This window comes from Paramormyrops kingsleyae, chromosome 5 (assembly GCF_048594095.1).
Source record: "Paramormyrops kingsleyae isolate MSU_618 chromosome 5, PKINGS_0.4, whole genome shotgun sequence".
Taxonomy (NCBI): domain Eukaryota; kingdom Metazoa; phylum Chordata; class Actinopteri; order Osteoglossiformes; family Mormyridae; genus Paramormyrops; species Paramormyrops kingsleyae.
This window is the reverse complement of record NC_132801.1, coordinates 40,527,411-40,549,179: the sequence shown is the minus strand read 5'-3', so window position 1 is coordinate 40,549,179 and position 21,769 is coordinate 40,527,411. Positions and strand designations below refer to the sequence as shown.

The 21,769-nt window shown below is 40.7% G+C and overlaps 1 protein-coding gene across 5 annotated transcripts in view; it reads left to right on the top strand.

The window, feature by feature from the left end:
• svild (supervillin d) overlaps positions 1-21,769 on the top strand; it is a 108,109-nt gene that overhangs the window by 46,922 nt on the left and 39,418 nt on the right. For all 5 annotated transcript variants that reach the window (XM_023798688.2, XM_023798689.2, XM_023798686.2 and 2 more), the window contains one exon: positions 4,885-4,919. In XM_023798688.2, coding sequence (XP_023654456.1) covers positions 4,885-4,919 — 35 coding nt within the window. The remainder of the gene's footprint in view (positions 1-4,884; positions 4,920-21,769) is intronic.

Genomic DNA, 21,769 nt, shown 5'->3' with positions numbered 1-21,769 from the left:
ATCGTCTGCTTCCCCGCGCGTACAAGTTATTTTAGGTCAGCATTCACGGTTTGACTTCAGAGATTCAGATCGAGCTCTAGGTAATTTTTTTTCTAACTGGTTGGTTCGACTTTTAAGAAATTCGAGTTCTAATCAGTTTGAGAACTGAGGTACCACTGTATTCCTTCCACCGACCCACAACGTCCCCAGTTGAGGTCAGCAGCGCCCCATCCCCACCATAAACAGTGTGGATGCTGCACGGCTTTCACACCCTGAGCTGCCGGATAGTGGACCAGAATCACTTTGAAGTTGTCCAGAAGTCAATCTCCATGGTCTCGCCAAAATGAGAGGGGATTGATCATGGTGTTCATTATGGACAATAGACAGAAGTTCAACAACAAAATAACATTTGGGTTCAGACTGGGGGGGGGGGGGGGGCGTTCCTCCTAAGCACGCCACCCCAGATCTCTCTGTCATTGCCCATGTGAGCACTGATGTCCCCCAGCAGAACCAGAGAGTCCCCAGGAGGAGCGCTCTCCAACTGCAAGGGGCAATAACTATGTCCACCCCTGCTTGGTGCCTCTCCCCGCGAACATCTTCAGAGTGGAAGAGGGTCCAACCCCCCTCAAGGAGACTGGTGCGTCGAAGTGAGCCCGACTATATCTAGTCGGAACCTCTCAAATTTGCGCACCAGTTCAGGCTCCTTCCCCACCAGAGAGTTGACATTCCATGTCCCTAGAGCTAGCTTCTACAGCCAAGGTACCCACATTCCTTCTTTAGGCTGTTCCCGGCCAGGCCCCATGGGTGCAGGCCTGGCCATCAGGCGCTCGCCATCGAGCCCCACCCCCAGGCCTGGCTCCGGCGGGGGGGCAGTGACCCATGTCCAGGCAAGGGAAAATGTGTATCAGTGTTATTTTTCTTCACAAGGGGTCTAATTAGTAGGGATGCACCGATACCACTTTTTTGGAAAACGAGTACGAGTACGAGTACTTGCAGTTCAGTACTCGCCGATACCGATACTGAGTACTTAATAAAAACATGATTTAAATTTACAGGTAACAGCTTTAGTCATATATTTTAACGGGGGACTAGTTTGGAATTAAGAACATTTATTTAAAATGAAAAGCATGTTGTATGCAACATATTACAGAATAAATAATTGTAAAAAAAAATTTAAACAGTGACAGTGCAACTCAAGTATTTTTTTCAGTTTGTTGTAAACTCTGCCGCTTTGGACAACACAAGGGGCATTAATAAACATCTTTGCTATTTAGTGCACAATATTTGAATAGAGTGGCTGGTCACTCAATGCAATGTACTCGATAATTGCCTGTGTTATTTTCACAGCACGTGGATTGTCTCTGGACATTTTCTCTCGTCTTGCAAGAGTTTGCTGCAGCGTGGGTTGTGTTGGTTTAGAAGCGTGGGTAAACTCTTTGTACTCGTTGTCATGTTGGGATTTTAGGTGCTTGATTAAATTACTTGTGTTAAATGCGCTACCTTTTGAGCCTCCTCTGGACAATTTCGCTGAGCACAATTTGCAGTCCGCCTTTGTTTTATCGTCTTCATTCACTTTGAAATAGTTCCACACAGCTGACATGTCTCGCCTCGCCTTCTCCCTGCTCTGAGCTGCAGCCGGGGCCTGGGGGCGGGCACTCGGCGCCTGTGATTAACCCCTTACACGCCGCTCAAACATAGACATTTCTCAGACCATGGTATCGGTCCCCGGTATCGGGGGACTTTTAACGAGTACGAGTACTTTAGAAAATGTGGTATCGAGGCCGATACCAGATACCGGTATCGGTATCGGTGCATCCCTACTAATTAGCCACACTTTTTCTGGTTCCTCACCCAGGACCTGTTTGCCTTGGGTGACCCTACCAGGGGCATAAAGCCCCGGGCAACTTCTGGGATCATTGGGAACACGCAAACCCCTCCACCACAATAAGGTCTTCGCTTCAGGAGAGGCCAGACTAATTAACACAACTAAAAACAGCTGATGACACGGGTATTCCACACGAGGTAGCGAGGAGGGCATGACACACAGGAGGATTGGCATGAGCAGGGCATGACAAGAAAAGGTTTGCACGGTCTCCCCGTGTTCACAAAGGGTTTTCGCTAGGGACTCTGGTTTCCTCCCACAGTCCAAAAGTGCGCAGGAAAGGCTGATTGGTGTGTCTAAATTGGCCCTGTAGTGGTGTGAGTGAGTGTGTGCGCCCTGTGGTGTGTTGGCGCCCACCCAGGGTTGGTTCACGCCTGCGCCCGTTGTTCCTGGGATAGGCTCCGGGCCCCCCACGACGTCATTGGGGATTAAGTGGTCACAATAATGGATGGATGGATGGAAAAATGATTACTTGATTAGTTGTTAACTAATTACTTGAAAATTAATATGCAATAGTGACTCTACATCTAAAAACCTGTGTGGGTTTCTACGCATAAATGAGCAGTCATTCTTATCAGCATATTTTTTCTTGTTTTTGAAAAGACAAGCACCTGTCTGTTGGTGGTTTCTTAGCTGACAAGTGGCATCATTTTTGTTGCTCTACGCTAACTTATTTTCAAGAAGCACTTATTCCCCTAACTTAAAAAAATTAGGAGCGCAGACACAAATTGGGAGCATGGTCAGTTCTGTTTTTTTAAGTACTCAAACTCATCATTATAATACAGTATCACATACAAGCTAGTGGAATGGAAAGGTTACGAATGACAAAGCTGTCAAGAAACTAGATTTTTATTTTCGCTACATCAGTACTGTATATGTGCCGCTACCTTCAGGCAAGGTGTGTATGCATCCCTTTTGTTTGCGCTAATGTGCTGTTAGATTCGCTGCTTTTATTAACACTAACACCCTAAACCAAAAACCCATAATGCTCCTAACTGCTCTGTTCAAAAAGACAGATGGGAAACACAAGGTTGTCAGACACCAAACTGTAAGATGCACACATGGTGGGAGATTTACACAAGATAAATACACGCAAGAATCGGACAGGGTACACACAAGACACGGCAAATACACGCGCGACAATAGGAAAATGCAACCATTAACATTGACAACAACCACTAACAATTGCATACGGGGCATGCTGGGACATGTGCCCAGCCAGTGCTACAATATTAATTATACCATCACCCCCCGAAAAGTGTGATAATAATTTCAGGTTATGTTGTCCACCTGTATTTTGCGCTTAAAATTTTTTAGAAAACTTTATCATACTGCAAAGGTGCGTGCTATTCCAAAAGGGTCTGGCTGCAGCCACTGACGTCAGGTGCACGCTCAGCCACAACAGGAAGTGCAGGGTAATCAAGCACTAACTTAGTTCTTGAGGCCAGTGTGAATGGTATGTTAAGGTTTATTATTTGTATTACTGAATTATATAGTTACTAGTTTATTTATTTCATGCCATACATTATTGCATTATGTAGTGCGTTGACATAGTGCGTTATTAACTTTTTTTCTCCGACTGGAGTGAATTTTTTCAGTGAAGGCAACTACTAGCTAGTTAGCTCACGTTATCTTATGGTAAAATAGACACATTTCTACTTCTACAGAGCTTTTCATCGAGTTATCTTGTGAATGTCTTCGTTTCCAGCATATAGTTTTTAGGGGAACGTTTCTCGGTCTCCTTATGGCAAGGCAAGGCAAGTTTATTGTCATACACAGGGGTTATTTAAATTAGATGTTCTTATCGGTTTGCTTAGTTTTTTTTAAATCTTTTATCTGAAAAAAATAAACATTTGATTCCTGATGTCGTGTTCAGTGTTTTTTGTTTTTTTTTTTAATTAAGCACAGTTTGGTACCTCATGGCATATGTACAGTGTATTACATATTACAGTTCTGATAAGATTATTCATAACAGAATTGTACACAGTATTTTATATTCCATTTTACTCTTTTCACACACACACATATAAATATGGTGTGTGTGTATATATGTCATACATATATGTATGTAGCAGTGGTTATATAGAATAAGGGGGCGCGCGTTAGCGAGTTAGGATGGTTGCACAATTAATTTTTCCTTGGAATAACAGCGGAAAAAATAAAGTAGCAGGGTCTGAACATCAGTGCTCTCACTACGTAACCACGGCCATGATGCTAATAATTACAAGAGTAACATGTGAGCATTTAGTTTGATTAACTTGATCTTGTATTTAAAATCTAACATTTTAAATAAACCAACAACGGCCAGCCAAACAACATAAATATGCACATGTTAACATGATTAAGAATATTTCATATCGTTCATAATTGGCAAGACAGTAACTCGAAAACGTACCATTTTTACACTTTATTAGCACTAACTTAGCAAATAGGAAACGATTCCCCGGTTGCACTTCCTGTTGTGGCTGAGCATGCAGGTGACTGAGAGTGCATGTTCTGAGCAGCTGCAGCCAGACCCTTCTCTGCTATTCTGAAGCAGCCAACTGTAGTGAAAAGCAACTGGCATGTACATTTATGCAAATGTGGCGGTGTGTGTGAATTGTCACTCACTCACTCACTGAGAGTGTTTCAGTTTTTTGTAAATGACGTTACAAATAAGTTGCACCTAAATCTTTTTTTCATGTTTTGCACACTCACATATGCAAATGAAATGGGACACTGCAGAGCCTTGTATCTATATGAGTTACTGGTATGTGCTTATCTTTATATTTGTGTAATTCACGTCAAGTTAACATTATACGAAACCCTTGAAGGGACCTGTGCAAAAAAAATAAAATTCTCTTTCTTTCGCATGCTTAGGGGAAAGTTGTATGCGAAAGAGCATTTTATTTTTATCGGCCATTTAGGTGGGTTATTGCATCCTTTTATTTGAGCAAAACATGAGTTTGGTTGGGAGTGAAGAAATTAAACTTATCTGGTCTTTGTGCCATTTTTAAGTTCTTTGTCTTTTCTTGCCCTTGTAGCTCACTGGAGGCTGAAGAACCAGAGAAGTCAAAAGGTAAGCCTTTTTAAGGTCTCCTTTCTGAGGGGCACATCTACCTTCTCTCTCCCTTTTCATTGCAAGCTGATATAACTGGGTAACAAGATGGAATAAGGTAAAGGGAGGGACCTAGATCATAACATTAGAAGGAAGGTCTATGGAAATAATGTTCCAGCAGCCTTTTCTGATGTGGGAGAAGAGCTATTCACGCAGGGAAAAGGGTCTTGGAACTGACATAGATAAAAGGTGCCTACAGGTCCTGGAAGCTCTGCTTTGTGGCAGGATGCAGGACAAATATGATGGTGGAAAATGAGGAGCAGAACAAAGACAGAAGGTGCAAAGTTTGTAGGGCCAGATTAAGCTCTCTGTGAAACATGGTTATACACTGACTGTAAAATAAATGTTTAAAAATAAATACATTTACAAATGTATTTTGGTCACACTGTTGCACAATAATAAGAAGCTCATAAAGAGATTTTCTCATCTAAGAATGTTAACCTTACAGTTACAACCTTACAGTTGTTCTTTTGTACCAACAGTACTCAATCAGTTGATATCAGACTTGATAATTACCTAAAACCAATGCTTGCTATCAGTTGATCTGATCTATATATAATAGGTATTCCACTCGAGCTGCAATTGAATTAGTAAAGTCTATGTCCCTGTTTACACTTGGTTTCAAAATGTGTCTTGAACTATCAGATCACAAGTGGACAACCCACACACATAGCCATTCATATCTGTGTTTATCATGTATCTCTAAAGTGTCCAGATGACAGCTGTGTTTAGATTTCATTACTGCCTGTGTTACTTGCCATAGAAAGTTAAATGTTCATTTTAGAACTAAGTGTGAACAGAGCCTTCATGAAAGAGCCAAGAGTTAAAAATTCTTGGATTTTTAAATACTTTCCTTGTTGATTGTAGCTAATCCTGTGTATATACTGTAAATAAGAATGTGCTTTTTGGGCCATGAGATCAACCCCTTCACCCTCCCCAGTAAATTTTATCACTGTGGACCCATTGAGGGTGCGGAGTGGCTTCCTTTATTTCTTATAATTGAAAGCACCAATCTTTGTAAGGATTGGTAGTTGTATTGACAAAGGTGTGTGTATCCAATTAGACAAACACCACAAAGAGGATAAACCACGAGATTCTGAAAAGGCTGATAAATCGGATTTAATTCTTAGGTCATTGGGAGATGGTATTTAGGGGACATTATGAGGGTGAAAACTCTGATAGCAAAGGAAATTATAGATGTGCTTTCCCACTACAACAATGTTCTGGCTTTTGTTGCTAACTAATTAACCACAAAGTGTAGTCTTTATACATTACGTGAGTTCAATTTAGTATTTTGTGAGAATGTTAAATTAAATTGTGTGCAAAATTTAATATATATTCAATTCAATTCAATTTTATTTATATAGCGCATTATCACAACATTACATTGTCTCAATGCGCTTTACATTTCTGCAGGCATGGGGACTCCCTGAACATCAGCACTCTAGTGTAAAGCTAGAGTGACAGCACTGACGCCTCAGTTTATCCAAAGCCAATGACACCGATCCCCACCCAGCTCATCACCTCATACTGTTAGTCTGACTGGGAGTGAGGGACTAGCTGGAACCAGAACTAGGTTTCCTATACGCTAAGCTATACAAGTGCATTTTTAATATAGACTTGAAAAGCGAGAGTGTGCCTGAATCCCGCACATCCGCCGGGAGACCATTCCACAGCTGCGGAGCTCTGTAAGAGAATGCTCTGCAGCCTGCCGTAGCCCTGTCTACTTTAGGAACTAATAGATATCCTGCTCCTTGTGAACGAAGCAGGCGAGAAGGGTTGTAAGGGACCAGAAGATCATTGAGATATTGTGGTGCAAGGCCATTCAGAGTTTTGTAAGTCAATAGTAATAATTTGTAGTCAATCCTAAACTTGACCGGTAGCCAGTGCAGGGAAGACAGGATAGGGCTAATGTGATCAAATTTTTTAGTTTTTGTTAGAACTCTGGCATCTGCATTTTGTACTAACTGAAGTTTATGTAGGGATCCAGATGGACAACCCGAAAGGAGGGCATTGCAGTAGTCCAATCTAGAAGTTATAAAGGCATGTATTAGTTTTTCTGCATCTTGAAAGGACAGCAACTTCCGAAGCTTGGCTATGTTCCGTAGATGATAAAATGCCGTACTGGTAATGCTATTTATGTGAGCACTGAAGCAGAGGTCAGAGTCTACCAGGACACCAAGATTTCTGACCACTGTTTTAAATTGAGTAGGGAGGCCGCTAGGGTTGGGGTTTACAAACTTATTGCGGGCCTCCTTAGGACCGATTAAAAGAACCTCAGTTTTTTCAGTATTTAACATGAGGAAATTCCTTGCCATCCAACAACGGATGTCTAGCAGACAGTCGGCTAAAGAAGAGAGCTGGGATGCGTCACTAGGTTTAACAGATATATACAATTGTGTATCATCAGCATAACAATGAAAATTAACACTGTAATTTCTAATTATGTTACCAAGCGGTAGCATATATAGATTGAACAGTAGGGGGCCCAGCACTGATCCCTGCGGGACACCATATCTTACTTTAGTGGCTATGGATGACTCATTGTTTACATGGACAAACTGGTAACGATCAGTTAAATACGAACGAAACCACAGTAGTGCTGTCCCTTTAATGCCAATCAATGTTTCCAACCGGTCCAAAAGAATATTATGGTCTACAGTATCAAATGCTGCAGTTAGATCCAGTAAGAATAATAGCGAAATACAGCCACGGTCGGAAGCCATAAGCAAGTCGTTTATCACTTTGACTAAGGCCGTTTCTGTGCTATGATTGGGTTTGAAACCAGACTGATATAGCTCGTTAGCATTATTATCTTGAAGAAAGGAGGACAGCTGGTGAGCAACAACTTTCTCAAGAATTTTAGAAATGAAGGGAAGATTTGAGATGGGTCTATAGTTTCCTAAGTCACTAGGTTCAAGATTTGGTTTCTTTAGGATAGGTCTAATAACAGCCATTTTAAAAGATTTAGGAACATATCCAAGACTAAGAGATGAGTTTAACAAGTTTAACAATGTAGTGCTAATCAGTGGTGCAATTTCCTTAAGTAGATTGGTGGGTATTGGGTCAACAAGGCTAGTAGTGGGTTTGCAAGAGGAAATTAACTGAAGGAGTTCTGTCTGCACTACTGGAGTGAAACATTCAAAGATGTTATCATTAGTACTAATAACACTAGCACTAGCAGAGGATTGGTGGTTGTGTGCAACCGTGGGCGTGCTCGTGATGGTATGTCTAATCGTGGTTATTTTATTATTAAAAAACGCAATAAAGGCATCACTACCAAGAGCTTCTGGGACTTGTGAGTTTAACATTGAACGATTCTTTGTTAACCTAGATACAGTTTCAAATAGGAATTTAGGATTGGTTTTGTTATTTTCTATTAGTTTAGAGAGATACATAGACCTAGCAGTCATTAGTGCATGTCTATACTTAGACAGGCTCTCTTTCCAGGCAAATCTAAAAACTTCTAATTTTGTTGACCGCCATTTGCGTTCTAGCTTTCGTGAAGCTTGTTTAAGTTCACGTGTACGGTTAGAGTACCAGGGGGCAGGTTTCTTATCTCTATGTTTTATTTTCTTGAGTGGTGCTACATGATCAAGAGTGGTACGAAATGATTCTACCATGTTCACGGTTACCTGTTCAAGTTCATTTACACATGACACTTCAGAGGTTAGGTTAAAGGACTGTGGGAGCTGTTCCAGAAAAGTTGCAGCGGATAATGAGGCTATGGAACGTCTAGTATCGTACCTCTGGTCTGGGGCCTTAGGGGAGTTATGTTGTATTTGAAATGTTAAAAGGTAATGATCTGAAAGTAGAGGATTCTGAGGGATAATTGATATGTGTTCTACCAGGACACCATGACTAAGAATCAGGTCTAGGGTGTGGTTACAGGCATGAGTTGGCCCAGTTACATTCTGATGTACACCGACAGAGTCAAGAATGGCAGTAAATGCTTTTGTTACTGGATCACTTTCATTTTCCATATGAATATTAAAATCACCAACAATCAAGGCCTTGTCGGTAGTAACCACCAAGCTTGTTAAGAAATCTGCAAATTCCTTAAGGAAATTGCTATAGGGGCCTGGCGGTCTATACACAATGGCAATGGTGATTGGAGGTGTAGAACTACACTTAGATGTGCTTGCAAGATTTAGAATAATAAATTCAAACGTACTAAAGCTATAACCAGTATTTTCACGCACTCCTAGGTCGGTCTTAAATATTGCAGCAACTCCGCCACCTTTGCAATCGGGTCCAGGAGTATGCTTATAGCTATACTCAGCTGGAGTGGATTCATTTAGTGCCAAGAACTCATTCGGTTTTAGCCAAGTCTCAGTAAGACATAGGGCACTAAGATTAGAATCAGTAATGATTTCATTTACGAGCAATGTCTTAGGAGCCAGCGATCTAATGTTCAGGAGTCCAAGTTTTAGGTTTGCATTACACCTACTATCCAGAGTTGAAATAGGTCTAATTTCTCTAAGGTTTGCAAGACACGAACTACGATGGAATGACCCCCCACGATTAAAACTGCGGGGAACAGACACAGTCTCAATAATATGAAGCCTGGGTGACGACTCTAAGCGACTAGCAGGCGGTCGGTTAAGCCGTTTTGCCTGCCGCCTTGGCTTGGCTCTGGTTAGTCAGCAATCTGCCCTAAGACTGTGAGCTATGCTTTTTGACAGGAGATCGGCACCAGCCCACGTGGGGTGAATACCGTCCCTCTTCAAAAGCCAAGACCTACCCCAGAATGTCCGCCAATGGTCTATATAACCCACACCATTTATCGGGCACCATTCCGACACCCAGCGATGCAGCGACGATAATCTGCTGTACATTTCGTCGCCACGTCTAGCAGGGATAGGGCCAGAGCATGTTACTGACGCGGACATCTTCCTCGCAAGGCTGCACACCGCTATGAAATTTGCTTTAGTGATCTCCGATTGCCTCAATCGGACATCATTTGTGCCGACGTGGATAACAATATGCGAATACTTACGTTTACTCTTAGCCAGCACTTTTAAGTTTGATAAGATGTCGGTCGCTCTGGCACCAGGGAGACAATTAACTACGGCCGCTGGAGTCGCTACTCTCACGTTTCTTAGCATAGAATCGCCGATTACCAGAGCGCTTTCAACAGGCGGCTCAGTGGGTGTTTCACTGAGTGGGGAGAACCTGTTGGAAACGCAAATGGGTGAATGGTGCCGGTGTGAGTCCTGTTTGGACTTACGGCTATGCCGCCGGGTCGTCACCCACTCGCCTTGCTGCGAAGGCCCTGCTGCCGGAGCGGGGAGAGACTGGCTCACTATAGCAGACATATCCGGAGCCGCTAACACTGCGTCAATAAAATATGAACACTATACAATATATATGAACACACAATATATATAAACACACAATAAAATTGTTCTTGCTCCCATGAACTGTATCTGCTAGACAGACAGGCAGCACTCATGCAAGACTGGAGGAGGAACATGATGTTCAAGTAATATTTATGCATCCTCATGGTCCCTCTGATGCTTAGTTGCCCCAGGAGAGAGGATATCTGTTCGGTCTGTCTTGTGCATATCGTGGCAGGCAGTAAACACTTGCACCAGATGTGGAAAGGGACATCAGTGAATTGTTCAAACTCTTATAATAGACACTTGAAACTTATAATTTACTTCATAGAATTAATCATAGAATGGGTTTTCCAGAATGTCTGTTTGTAGTAAAACATAGCTGGTTTGTCACCTTAATTATAGATGCACCCATCAACCAGCCAGGGACTAATTATCAGCGTGCTTTGCTCAGAACATGAGATGAACAGGGAAGTTTTTCCAATACCAAACCAGTCAGTTTTAAGCATGTGCCACACATCATACACACAGTGGCACAGGCAATAACCTCACAGTCGCATGCACACTCACAGCCACAAGCTGACATTTCATTAGTGTATAAGTCCTTCACTGTCAGTGAAGACAACACAAAGCTTTTAATTTGTCATACATGTAAAGCCAAAGTACACTGTGGGGGAACCACTTTAAAAATGTGGTGAAACATCAGAGGTAAACAATAAACCAATTATTAAACAAATACTAGATAATCTTGAAAAGAAATAATCATTAAAATTACAAAGCTAGCTAAGGTTTTTTCCTATGACAGTAAAAATGTTTGAAACTTTAAGCCCCTGTGCTATAATGTCCGTACAGTGTGAAGGTATGAAGAAGCTTATTAGCGGTGTAAGAATTGTATGTGCATGACATGCGATGTTGGTATTAATAATACTACCGTGCACCTATTATTTTTGGAAGAGTATACTACACTTCAGTTTGTAATCTATGGTACTTTTTTAAGACGAGTAAAAAAAGAGAAAAAGGTTGATGTCTTGTTAATTGGTGAATTTAAACATACTGGAAAATTATTTAAGTGACTGACATTTGTTTTGTTATTTAAATCTGTTGCACCTGCTCTTGTTTGGTAAAGTAAAATATGTCAGCTAAAGTTGGGTATACAGCAAATCATTTTTAGTTAATTATTTGTAGCTTTTTCCCGTCACAGAGCACTTTATTTTGAGACTTAAGTGAGAGAAGATCCTGTAACTCAATGCAGTTTGGGGGAAATTGTAAAGTTTAAGAATTTCTTTTATTATGAAAAGAAATTTTTGCATTGAAGAAAAGTTGATTTTTGCATATTTTCTGCATTTGCTGGCTAAAACTTGCTCCTTCCAGTAGAATGATAATTTTTATGGTATACTATCATACAGGAGCATTATTGATTTAAAATTTACAGTGCCCTCCACACTTATTGGCACTCCTTGTAAATATTTGTAAAAAGGGTTAGAAAAAAATCCACCTTTTGGTGAAGCAGCTTCATCTCTGGGAAAAAAATTTGAAAAATCCAACCTTTCACTGAAATAAATTTAATCAAAGACATACATTTAAATAGCAAATGTACTTGCGGCCATCTCAGTGCCCATGGGCATGTCAGTATTAAAATGACGTGGAGTCAGGTACATTGTTTGTGCATTGCTATTTTGAGGCAAATGGAAGCAATTGCACAATTGATCGACAAAAACCTGGCCTTTAGTTAATGGCGCAGTATGTCACTGTCAATTTAACGGTGTGTTATCAAGACAGTAAGATGCCCCTACATAGGCGCATGTGCAGTGTTTGTGCACTGCTTGTAATGCACACACAGATATGCAGCAGCACACAAATGGGCAAAATATTACTATGTGAAAGATGATTATTGCGTACATCAGGATATTTTTAAGAAATATATATCATAATGGTTAGTTTGTCTGAATTAGGTAATCGGAGTAAATGAAATTGGGTAGTTGTTGAAATGGGACCCCCGAATCCATGGTTTTAGTACCCACAGTTTCTGTTACCCTTGGTTTTCTGCGGTCCAAAAAATTCCAGAAATGGTTTCAAACACATGCCAAGCAAGTACAGGCTTTAAGCCGGAGAGTTTAAGATAAAAACAATAAATATTTTTTCTCAGTACAGTGAAACATACAGGTACATGGTACAATAAAGATGCTTTAATGTCATTGTAAGTACAATGAGATTTAGTTCGGAACGCGCCAGCAGATGCATAGTAAAACTTAGAATTAAATAGAATCCGAGGCATAAAATAGAATTCGAGAATAAAATATGTACACACACACTCTATATAATATAGACATACACACTATAAGGTGCTGGTAAGTTGGTTGGGTATGTTAGTAAGTATGTTAGGGTATTGCATCAGAATGTTCGAGATCAGTGCTGTGACTTCAGAAGTGTGATGGATGTGGGGTAAAAACTGTTCCTCAGCTGGGTTGTGCGAGCATACAGGATTCTGTAGCGTCTACCAGATGGCAGAGGTATAAAATTTTGTGTCCAGGGTGGGTTGGGTCCTTATTTTTTCAGCTCTGCGGCCGCACCGAGTGTGATGGATTTGTTTCAGTGATGGAAGCTGGGTGTCAGTGATCCGCTCGGCTGTCATGATGATGCAGGGTCTTCCTGTTCTCCAAGGTGCATCCAGAGTACCATGCAGTGATGCAGTATGTGAACGCTGACTCTATGGTGCACCTATAAAGATTCTAACAGGTTTGGATGCTGTTCAACCGAATAGTTACTTCAGCATTAGTTCAAATACAAGAACTCGTGGCCATAGGTGGAAATTAGCAGGAGAACATTTCAAACTGGATTTAAGGAAGCACTTCTTTACACATCGTGTAGTCAGAGTATGGAATAGTCTTCTTGATAACGTAGTGCAAGCTGAATCCTTGGGTTCCTTTAAATCAGAGCTAGATAAGATTTTAACAACTCTGAGCTATTAGTTAAGTTCTCCCCAAGCGAGCTCGATGGGCCGAATGGCCTCCTCTCGTTTGTATAGTACTTATGTTCTTATGTTCTATAGAAGTTAACCAGGAGCTGCTGTGGAAGTTATGCTTTCTTCAGGCTCCGCAGGAAGTGGAGCCCCTGAAGTCCGTTTTTTGCTATGACTGATGTGTTTGTGGTCCATGTTATGATAGAGGTGGAGGTGTGGTGACCCATATGCACTGTCTAGTCTGTTGGTCAGAAAGTCCTAGAACCAGTTGCAGAGGTGTGTGTTCAGTCCAAAGTTGTACAGTTTGATGGCCAGCTTGATGGAGGGAATAGTGTTAAAGGCGGAGCTGTAGTCAATAAACAGCATCCGCATGTAGCTGTCCCGCTGCTCCAGTGGTGATAGGGCGGTATGGCCAATGTAATGGCATCCTAAGCTGACCTGTTTGACCTGTAAACAAACTGGTGTTGGTCCAGGGAGGGAGGAATGTTATTCTTGATGTGTGCTAAGACTAGCTGCTCAAAGCACTTCATATCAATGAGGGTCAGGGCGACTGGACGGTAGTCATTCAGGGTCCTTACCACTGCCTCTCCTCAGGTTGGACCTGGCTGTTGAGTAGACTTCTCGGTCACCGGTGCAGAAAGCCTCATCACATGACTTCAGCAGCTTTTGAACTTCCCTGTTCATCCATGGTTTGCAGTTGGGGAAAGTGCAAATGACCTTGAAAGTGGTAACAGTGTCCATGCCGAAGTTTATGTAGGAAACAATAGAGGATGCATATTTATTCAGGTCGGTGTAGCTGTCCTGTGTGGATTCCAGTTTGAACAAATCCCAGTCTGTCGTCAGTTCAAGGCTCCTTCAGGCCAGACTCTGATGGTCTGTGCATTGGGCTTTGTACGGGCAATGAGGGGTTTGTACGGGGGGGTCAGGAACAAAGAGATGTGATCGGACTGATCGTGATGTGGGGGGAGGGGATGCTTTGTAAGTATTTGCTATGTTACAGTATACGTGATCCAGCATGTTATTTCCTTTGGTTGGAAAAACAATAAACTGGTAGAATCTGGGTAGCACAGTTTTGAGGTTGATGTGATTAAAGTCTGCACAATAAACACAGTGTCTGGGTGTTTTGCAGTCTGTTTGTAGCATCATGCAGGTTAGCGAGTACTAGCTTAGCATAAGCTTGAGGGGGGATGTAAATGGCGGTGAGAAACAGGTGCAGTGAATTCCCTTGGTAAATAAAATGGTCTGGATTTCAGCATAATAAATTCCAGGTCTGGTGAACAGTATTGTTCTGTAATGTCCGTGGAAGTACACCACACCAGGAGTTACTCACATAGATGCACACGCTGCCGCCTTTGTCTTTTCCAGATTCAGTAGTCCGATCCGCTCGGTGAACAGTCCGCCCAGCTATCTCAATAGTGGTGTCAGGGATGTTACTATTCAGCCAGGTTTCCATGAAAACTGAAACGCAACTGTTCAACTTTTGCGATGAAATTCTCAGCCTGTCTATCTTGTTAACTATAGACTGGGTGCTCACAACGAACAGCCTGGGTAGAGGAACTTTGTTCGGGGAGTCCTTTAGCCTAGCATGAATGCTGGCTCTCTTATCCCACTTCTGCTTTCTTTCCCATCTCTGCCTGTGTCGTCTGTTTGTCCGGGTGGTCCAGGCAGGCACTGATGTAGAGTAGGTCCTCCTGGATGTTGGGAGGTGGAATAAAACCTTTTAAGCCAATATTTTGAATTTCCTCTGGACTGTATGCTGCGTGGTCCTGTCTTAACTGTAAACTGTGACTAAAAATAAAGTAAGAAACACAAAATAAGTGAAAAAGTGGCATCTACATGGGGAGCTCCGGGCCGCAGCATCCATGCGCGCCACCATCTTGACTCATAGATCATAGTATTTTTTAATCTAATATTTTTCATTGTAAATTGCATAATAGTATCCTATGTTTTGTTCCTTTGTCCTGTGAGAGTTATAAGAAAGCATGATTTTCTTTGCTCCATCATCTCTTGTTATATTTTTTCACTGCTATATCATCTCTTAGGGGATTAGAGTCTCTGCCATGGCTCCATGTGTGTGGAGTTTGCATGTTCTCCCCATGTTGTTATGGAGATCTCTCTGGGTACTCCAGTTTCCCCCTCACAATCCAAAAACTTGCTAAGGTTAATTGGAGTTACCAAATTGTTCTTAGGTGTGAATGGTGTGTGAGTGTGCCGTGTGTTGGGTTGGAACCCCATCCTCTTCCTTTCACCTGTAGACTCCAGGAAAGGCTCTGGACTCCCCACGACCCTGGTTAGGACAATTGGGTACTGAAAATGGATGGGTGGATGGATATTGTCTCTTGAAAATTAAGCTAAAACGTCAGAATCCCCTTCATTTGAGAAAGTACTATATGATAATGAACAATATACTTTATTATTACTGTGTTTAATGTTGCTAATGTCTTACTGTGTGCATTTATCAATTAAATGATTAGCTGTCAACGGTAGGTAATCAAGTTTAATTAATAAACAATTTTCTTCTACCGAACTCTATACACCAATCATATTGCTGCACAGAAGTTATCGCCAGGGTGCTTATGTCCATTTCTTTTGCACAGTGATTGTCACGAACGTCGGGGCACAAACCAGGGAAACAGGAGTAGGAGTTGGGATTTAATGAGGAGAACAGCAAGGCACATGGGGCAAAACAGGGAGCAACATCACGAAACTTCAATGACAGGACTGGGGAAATACTAACTGGGAAGCACTTAAATAAAGAAACTTAATCAGAGAGGACTAGGAATAGCTGGTAACACAGGGATTCCACACGTGGTTAACGAGGGGCCGTGGCACACAGGAGGATAAGATGAGCAGGGCATGACAGTGATATTAGTGTGTGAAGTTCGTTAGAAAATATTAGGTCCTACATTATACTGCTCACTACAAAGTCTGTGGATTACCAGGTCATAATTTCTGGTAAGAAACATTGCTGTTGAATTTTTCAAATGTATTTTTTTGGCACTTTAATCACCACCATTCAGTACCATTATATTCGAGAGAATCGTGACATTCTGTGGCCGATATCTCCAAACTAGTAAACTCCCAGCTGAGCAACCTAGATGAATAGACAGAACTAAAGCCCCTCTAAAACATACACTATCTTCTTTCGTTTTTTTTGGGTGAACTACCCCTTTAAAAAATTCTTGCCAACATAGCTCATAACTTTGCTGATGCATGTAACTCTCCTTGCCCTGACAAGGCACCATACCACTGGGAGGAAAAAACATTAGTGACATACACTGTTGGCTCATGTTCTTTACAAAGGAACATTGTCTCTCTTGGGGCAAAGAATATTTTTAGACTAAAACTGATAAAGGACTCATGTAAGTGAAATTCAGCTTGTGTTTGAGATAACCTGGGAGAGAGGATGTTTAAAGATGGCCTTGGATCACTGTGGAAAACAGTTTTCCTGATGTCGCTTAGCTCTCAGTGCCAAAACACTCCAGCACATTGGGGAGTCCTTAGACAACTTAGCTGTTCCACTTGAGGTGGAAACATTTTGCTCTGATTAATGTCAGCTCCTAGTAAAAGAAGAATGTTTACACTGACATTTTCTTTCCAGGCTTCTCTCAAAACCTGTAGTCTAATGAATAAGTGTGAAACCTGACTGGAGATATGCAGATATGCACCCTTAGACATTTAATCTGAAAAACATAAAAATGTAGCAGTAAGCAGTGGAAACTCTGAAATGTGTTGGAGTTTTAAACGAGGCATGGCACATGTCTCTCCACCTTCTTCAGGTTATAAATTCTCATGGGAATAATTTTAAATGCTTCTTAATTTTGTGTAGTAGATGGCTTTCTTTGTCCAAGAGCACTCTCTTTAAGTAGGCTCTGTTTAAGTACACTCAAAATGTTACAGGAAGAACCACAAAGGGATTTGTGGCAGGCTGCAGCCAACAAGTGCGTATGGGTTTTTATAAGCATAGCAGTTAATAATTGATTTATACTTGTGATTTTAGCTTCTGTCCAAATAGGGACCTCGATTCAAAAGTTAACAGGCAAGTTACAATGACAGTATCTACACCATTTCATGCAACTGGAATAGTTTTAACACTAAATTAAAATACAGTGGTACCTCAGAACTCGAATTTAATCCGTGCAGAACTCGGGATCGAATCCTAAAAAGTTTGAGTTGTGATCGAATTTTCCCTATAAGAAATAATGAAAAACCAATTTATTGGTTCCCGGCCCCAAAAAATTACACCTAAATATGTTTTTTCAGCATTTAAACACAAAATCTACCGGATAAAACAAGAAGAGCATATACTGTACTAAACACATCTAAGCACATTTATCAAAACAGTCATTTGTAAAGTAAGAAAATAAATGTATCCAAACAATGTGTAAAGTTAAAAAAAAAACATGTGTCCTGCCCCTATCGGCCGCTCCTTCCGTGTGTCACGCCCCCTCGTTAACCCCATGTGGAATCCCCGTGTGATCAGCTGTTTCTGGTTGTTAAAGTGTGACATAATTCAAATGCAATTGCAAATTTTGCATTACCGTTTGCTTTTTTGCTTTTGCGAACGAACACTGACTGCCACATTTCAAATGAAAAAGCCATTTACAATTGCATTTCCCATGTCTTACAAGGGAAATCCCGGACATGCAATTTGCAATTCCTTTTGAAAAATGTCTGGGATTTCCCTCCATACACTCACTCATTCATGCAACAAAAGTAAAATCCAAGCACTGTTTTGCAAGGTCGCATCACACATTATCAAAAGCGTTATCAGATAACGAAAAACACAATAGGATTCTGGGGATGCATGACTTTCCCGTCCCTTAGTCACCAGTTAGTGCTCATAGTGGCGGTGTTAGGCACTGCCCATTAAAACATATAGGGAGGGGAAACGTTGCCCCAGCACGTAAAAAAAGCCGAAAATGTGATCACAGCACATTTAAATAGATTTTATGTCGTGATGGCTGCACAAAAATTCGTGAGACCGGGTTGGATATTCATTTCCCCAGTTGTAATATCTTTCAACCAAAGGAGTTTTTAATCACAGACATGTCAAAAGGCAGAGATGCACACTGATCATTTGTATTTCAAACTGTCGCTATGTGTGCTAAATTGTGTTATCATCACAAGAGGTGATCTATGCTCTAATGAGATATTGGTTCAGCATTTTGAGTTGAACACAATGTCCCCATAATGTGATAAATATCCATTTTTTCCGTTATGGGGACTGGTTTCCTGATTCCCATTAGGGAAAACTCTATTTAACAAAAATCGATGACTGCTATGAAAAAACTAAAAATGTGAAAACTCTTGTATTTAGTTTGGTTACTTATGGTTATGGTTAGGGATTGGTGGGGGTTAAGGTTGTCATAGTTAGCGTTAGCATTTTTCCCATAGAAGTGAATGAGCGGTCCTCATAAGGATAGGTATACCCAACATGTGCGTGTGTGTGTGTGTGTGTGTGTATGATGGATAAAGGAATATTGAATGAGCTTTCAAGGGTGACAGTTTAATACTGAATAGTAAGAAAGGAAATGAATAGAACTAAAAAGACAAAATAATAAATAAATAAATAAAACCACAAACTACGTGTCTGGAAGTTAAGACGAGTATTAATATTTTCTGAAAGACAATCAGACTGTTCATATGTATTTATGCTCTCAGCCATCCACAGCCAGCATGGCTTTATTTCTAGCTTTGGCAGCAGCCATGGTGTTGCTCTTCACTGTTATCGTTCTTTAAAATTCTTCATACAGACACTTCTCTACTTATGAATGTGATATGTTCCAAATGGCCATTCATAAATTGAAATGTTCGTAAGTTGTTATTCAACATCATTTTAAGGGTATAAGCAAGTACAAAGAACTAGGATGCTGGAAGTACGCACGTTACGCTGTTGTGTGGCAGGAGTAGTGACCAGAATTCGTACTACCCGGAATTGCCGCACAGAAAAAAAAAATAGATGTTGCGGGCAGGAAACGGGAGCCCAATGAACACAATTTGGATTTACGGTCCCCTTCGTTCGTATGTCTGAAAGTTCGTAACTTGAAAGTTCGTAAGTAGAGGAGCGTCTGTATTTTACCATAATTCTCTGTTTTGTTGCATTGAATTACATAGCCCTGTTTCAATTCATGCTTACGTGATTGGCTGATTGTTTTATGTGCAGGTGTTTGGGAAGTAATCATGGTTTCAGCAAGGAAACCTGGCACTGCATATGGAGTGGGGCGGTGGGCAGCGCTACTGATCACTGCTGCGCTTCTCAGTGCGTTTGCCAATTCTTTTCTCCTTGTGTTTCTTGCCCATGGTCGCCCGTGTCGCCCAAACTAATAGCAAAGTCACACGCGGCTTAAGTTAGCTACTTATTTGCAGCTTCCGATTCATCTAGGTTCGTATTCGTGGTGTCTTATTTCGGGACTTAAGTTAGCTTCTTATTCGCAGCACCGCTAAAAAGGAATGTTTGCGCATGATGCAGTTTTTACAAGACATTTTGGAAATACAAAATAATGTATGAATAAAATGTGTGAGCTATAGAACATATATTTATTTCGCATAAGAAAGTCTTCCTGTATTGAAAATGGTGGAATTACCTGGGCATAATGTGATTTTTCATTTGTAACAGTAAACTGTCGCATGACACTTTGATCAATTGATCACACTCATTTGAATAAGAAGCCATATTTCCAAATGGAATGCGGAGGTCTTATTCATCTTGGGTAAGGTAAATATGAAATGCATAGTACACAGCAGGCATGCCACTCTAATGACACTGAAATTAGCCTTGGCCAGATAGCTACCCTAGCTGAAAACATGGCAGTCTGGCCCAGGCTAATTTCAGTGTTTCCTTACAATGGCATACCTGCCATTATATCGCACAACATAATATTTAATTTTGTATATTCAAAATGTCTTAACTAAAAACTGTACAGCATGTGCAGCTATGAACACTCCCCTATAAGGAAGCTGGAAGTAACTTAAGCCGTGAAATAAGACGCTACGAATAAGAAGCTAAACGAGTCGGAAGCTGCACATAAGTAGCTAACGTAAGCCGTGTGTGACTTTGCCATTAGTTTGGATGACACGGGCGACCATGGGCAAAAAACACGAAGTCAACGGAATCCGTAAACGCACTGAGAAGCGCAGCAGTGATCAGTAGCTCTGCCCACCACGCTGCTCCGATTAACATATATTTGCATGTAGTGAACTTGAAAATGAAAAGCCAAAGTAGGAAATGAAAAGTCAAATTGGAAAATGAAAAGATTTTATTTTTAGTTTCTCACATCTGACTCATACATGAGTGGAAAACTAAAATGCAAATGGTGCTATTTCATTTTAATTTTCATTTTTGCAGGATTTTTGCGCACAGACTTTGGAAACTAAATGGCAGATTGTATTTTTTCATTTTCATTTAATTTTTTGCAGAAAACACCTCCCATACACTGCATAGAAAAAAACATTTTAGCAAAATTTTAATTGAATCGAAATTGAATGAAATCAGAAATGCATAGTATTGAAACAGGATCTTGTGAATCGATAACAGATCGAATTGTTAGGTTAGGGGGGTATTCCACGAAGCAGGATTAAGGGAAAGTCTGACTTATTTTGACTCTGGCTTATTTAATTGGAAATTCCGTTCCATGAACGTGTCTTAAATGAATCTATGCTGAGCTTAGGCGAGTGAACAAGTCTGTTCCAGACCAGGTTAACTGTCTCGCTTCATTAAGCGTTGTCTCAAACAATGTCCGACGTGTGGGAACAGATTCCCAAAAGATCGTTCCGTTGGACACAAGGCAAGCTAGCAAAGAGAAGCTGGTTGGTAAATAATATATGCCAGTAGTTTATTTTTGAGACATTTTTTTCATGTACATTCATAAAGTGTTAAAAATCTGTTAATAAAATTGCCTGTGTGGCATTGGGGACACTTGACTCTGTCAAAAAAAATAAAATAAATAAATATATATATATATATATATATATAATTATATAATATATATATAATAGCCTTTCAGCTAAAAAAAATATCAAGATATGATTTTTGGTCCATATCACCCAGCACTACAACTTTGCCACCTTGAGTGCACTGATGACACTCTACCCCCTCCTGTGCTCTTGTGATGCATTTTTTCCTTCCATAAAATGTTGTCATTTATTTTTAGCAGATGCTACAGTTGCATGATATTTCACCTAACATATTGGTATTAGCTTATATTTGTTAAAATTCAAGATATCGGCATTGGTACAGGTGATATTTAAACTTTGTCAAAACTCAAAGTTAGCGGCACTAGAGCTGAAGACATAACAGTACCACTTAAAGCTGTCATCATAATGCATTACAGAGACCTTCATGATACATTATAATGCATTCATATAGTATTATAAACACGGCTATAACTATTTATGAGGGCATAACACATTATAGCCATGTTTGTTATGCATTATGAATGTTCTATGAAACTCATATATAATGCACTATAGAAACCTTCATAATGCATTATAATGGTCAGTATACTCCATTA